Here is a 949-nt window from a genome sequence, read left to right as displayed (position 1 = left end):
CTTGCACAAGTATCACTGTTCTTTTTGGAGACTCCTAATAACTTCAAACACATACAAAGTAGAGAAAATGGCAACAGATGCCACTGAGCATCAACACCATCTGCCTTCTAGCTCCGGTCACCCATTCATTCGCTTTTTCCATGCTTTGAGGGCATCAGGGTAACTGAAGTGGAGCAAGGTCTGAGCAGACAACAGGCAGAGGGTTCTCTTTAATAGCATTAATGAAATAGGTGTGTGAGAACTCGAAGTCTGGTTATCAGACACCAAGACGTTCCTTCCCTAACGAGCCCAGCACCAGGCGGTGTATACCTGTGCACACTCGGGCCTTTGCCGCCGCCTCACCTCGCCTGTAATCCTGAGCACCCTCGCCGCGCTCGGAGCGGGACGAGGAGCTGGGCCAGGCCGCAGCCAGGGCGCGCTTATGTGGCCGACCTCGGCCTCGGCGTAGCCTTAAGAACGCAGCCAGGATCGGATCGTATATGCGCGGTCCCAGGCCGCGTTCGCGGGCGACAAGCAGCGGGGCCGAGCTGCCTGGAAGACGGCCGGGAGTGGACCGAGAAGCAGCGCCACCGGGCCGCGGGGGTCCGAGGGCAGTGCAGGCAGCAAGGGGGTCGCAGAGGACAACACGGCGACCAGCACCGATCACCGGTGCGAGACGAACTCTTCACTCATGTCTCGTACTTACGTTTGTAAGATATGCAAAGAGTCCAATTTAGAAAAGTGTACTGTTGAAAGGTCACAACTTCGTATTTCAAAAATTAAATCCAAGTTAAACTACACTTTCAAAATGTTCAAAACTCCTAAATTAAACATTTAAATTAAACTTTCAGGAATACTTGAAACTGTCAGACCCAAGCCTAAAATAAGGATATTTGCAAACTGCTTCTGCAAATCCCCGAGAAGCCCTACTGCCCCGCCTGCTCCGGCCTCCCGCCCCCGCCGCTGCCCG

At 53.5% G+C, this 949-nt stretch overlaps 1 protein-coding gene across 1 annotated transcript in view; it reads left to right on the top strand.

The window, feature by feature from the left end:
• Positions 1-949, top strand: part of Abt1 (activator of basal transcription 1) — a 4,998-nt gene that overhangs the window by 908 nt on the left and 3,141 nt on the right. The window contains exon 2 of the mRNA XM_010623102.3: positions 231-689. Coding sequence (XP_010621404.1) covers positions 231-689 — 459 coding nt within the window. The remainder of the gene's footprint in view (positions 1-230; positions 690-949) is intronic.

Source organism: Fukomys damarensis, unplaced genomic scaffold (genome assembly GCF_012274545.1).
Source record: "Fukomys damarensis isolate Sample0158 unplaced genomic scaffold, DMR_v1.0_HiC HiC_scaffold_10, whole genome shotgun sequence".
NCBI lineage: Eukaryota > Metazoa > Chordata > Mammalia > Rodentia > Bathyergidae > Fukomys > Fukomys damarensis.
Note: the sequence above shows the minus strand (reverse complement) of the source record. Positions and strands in the feature narration are given on the sequence as shown.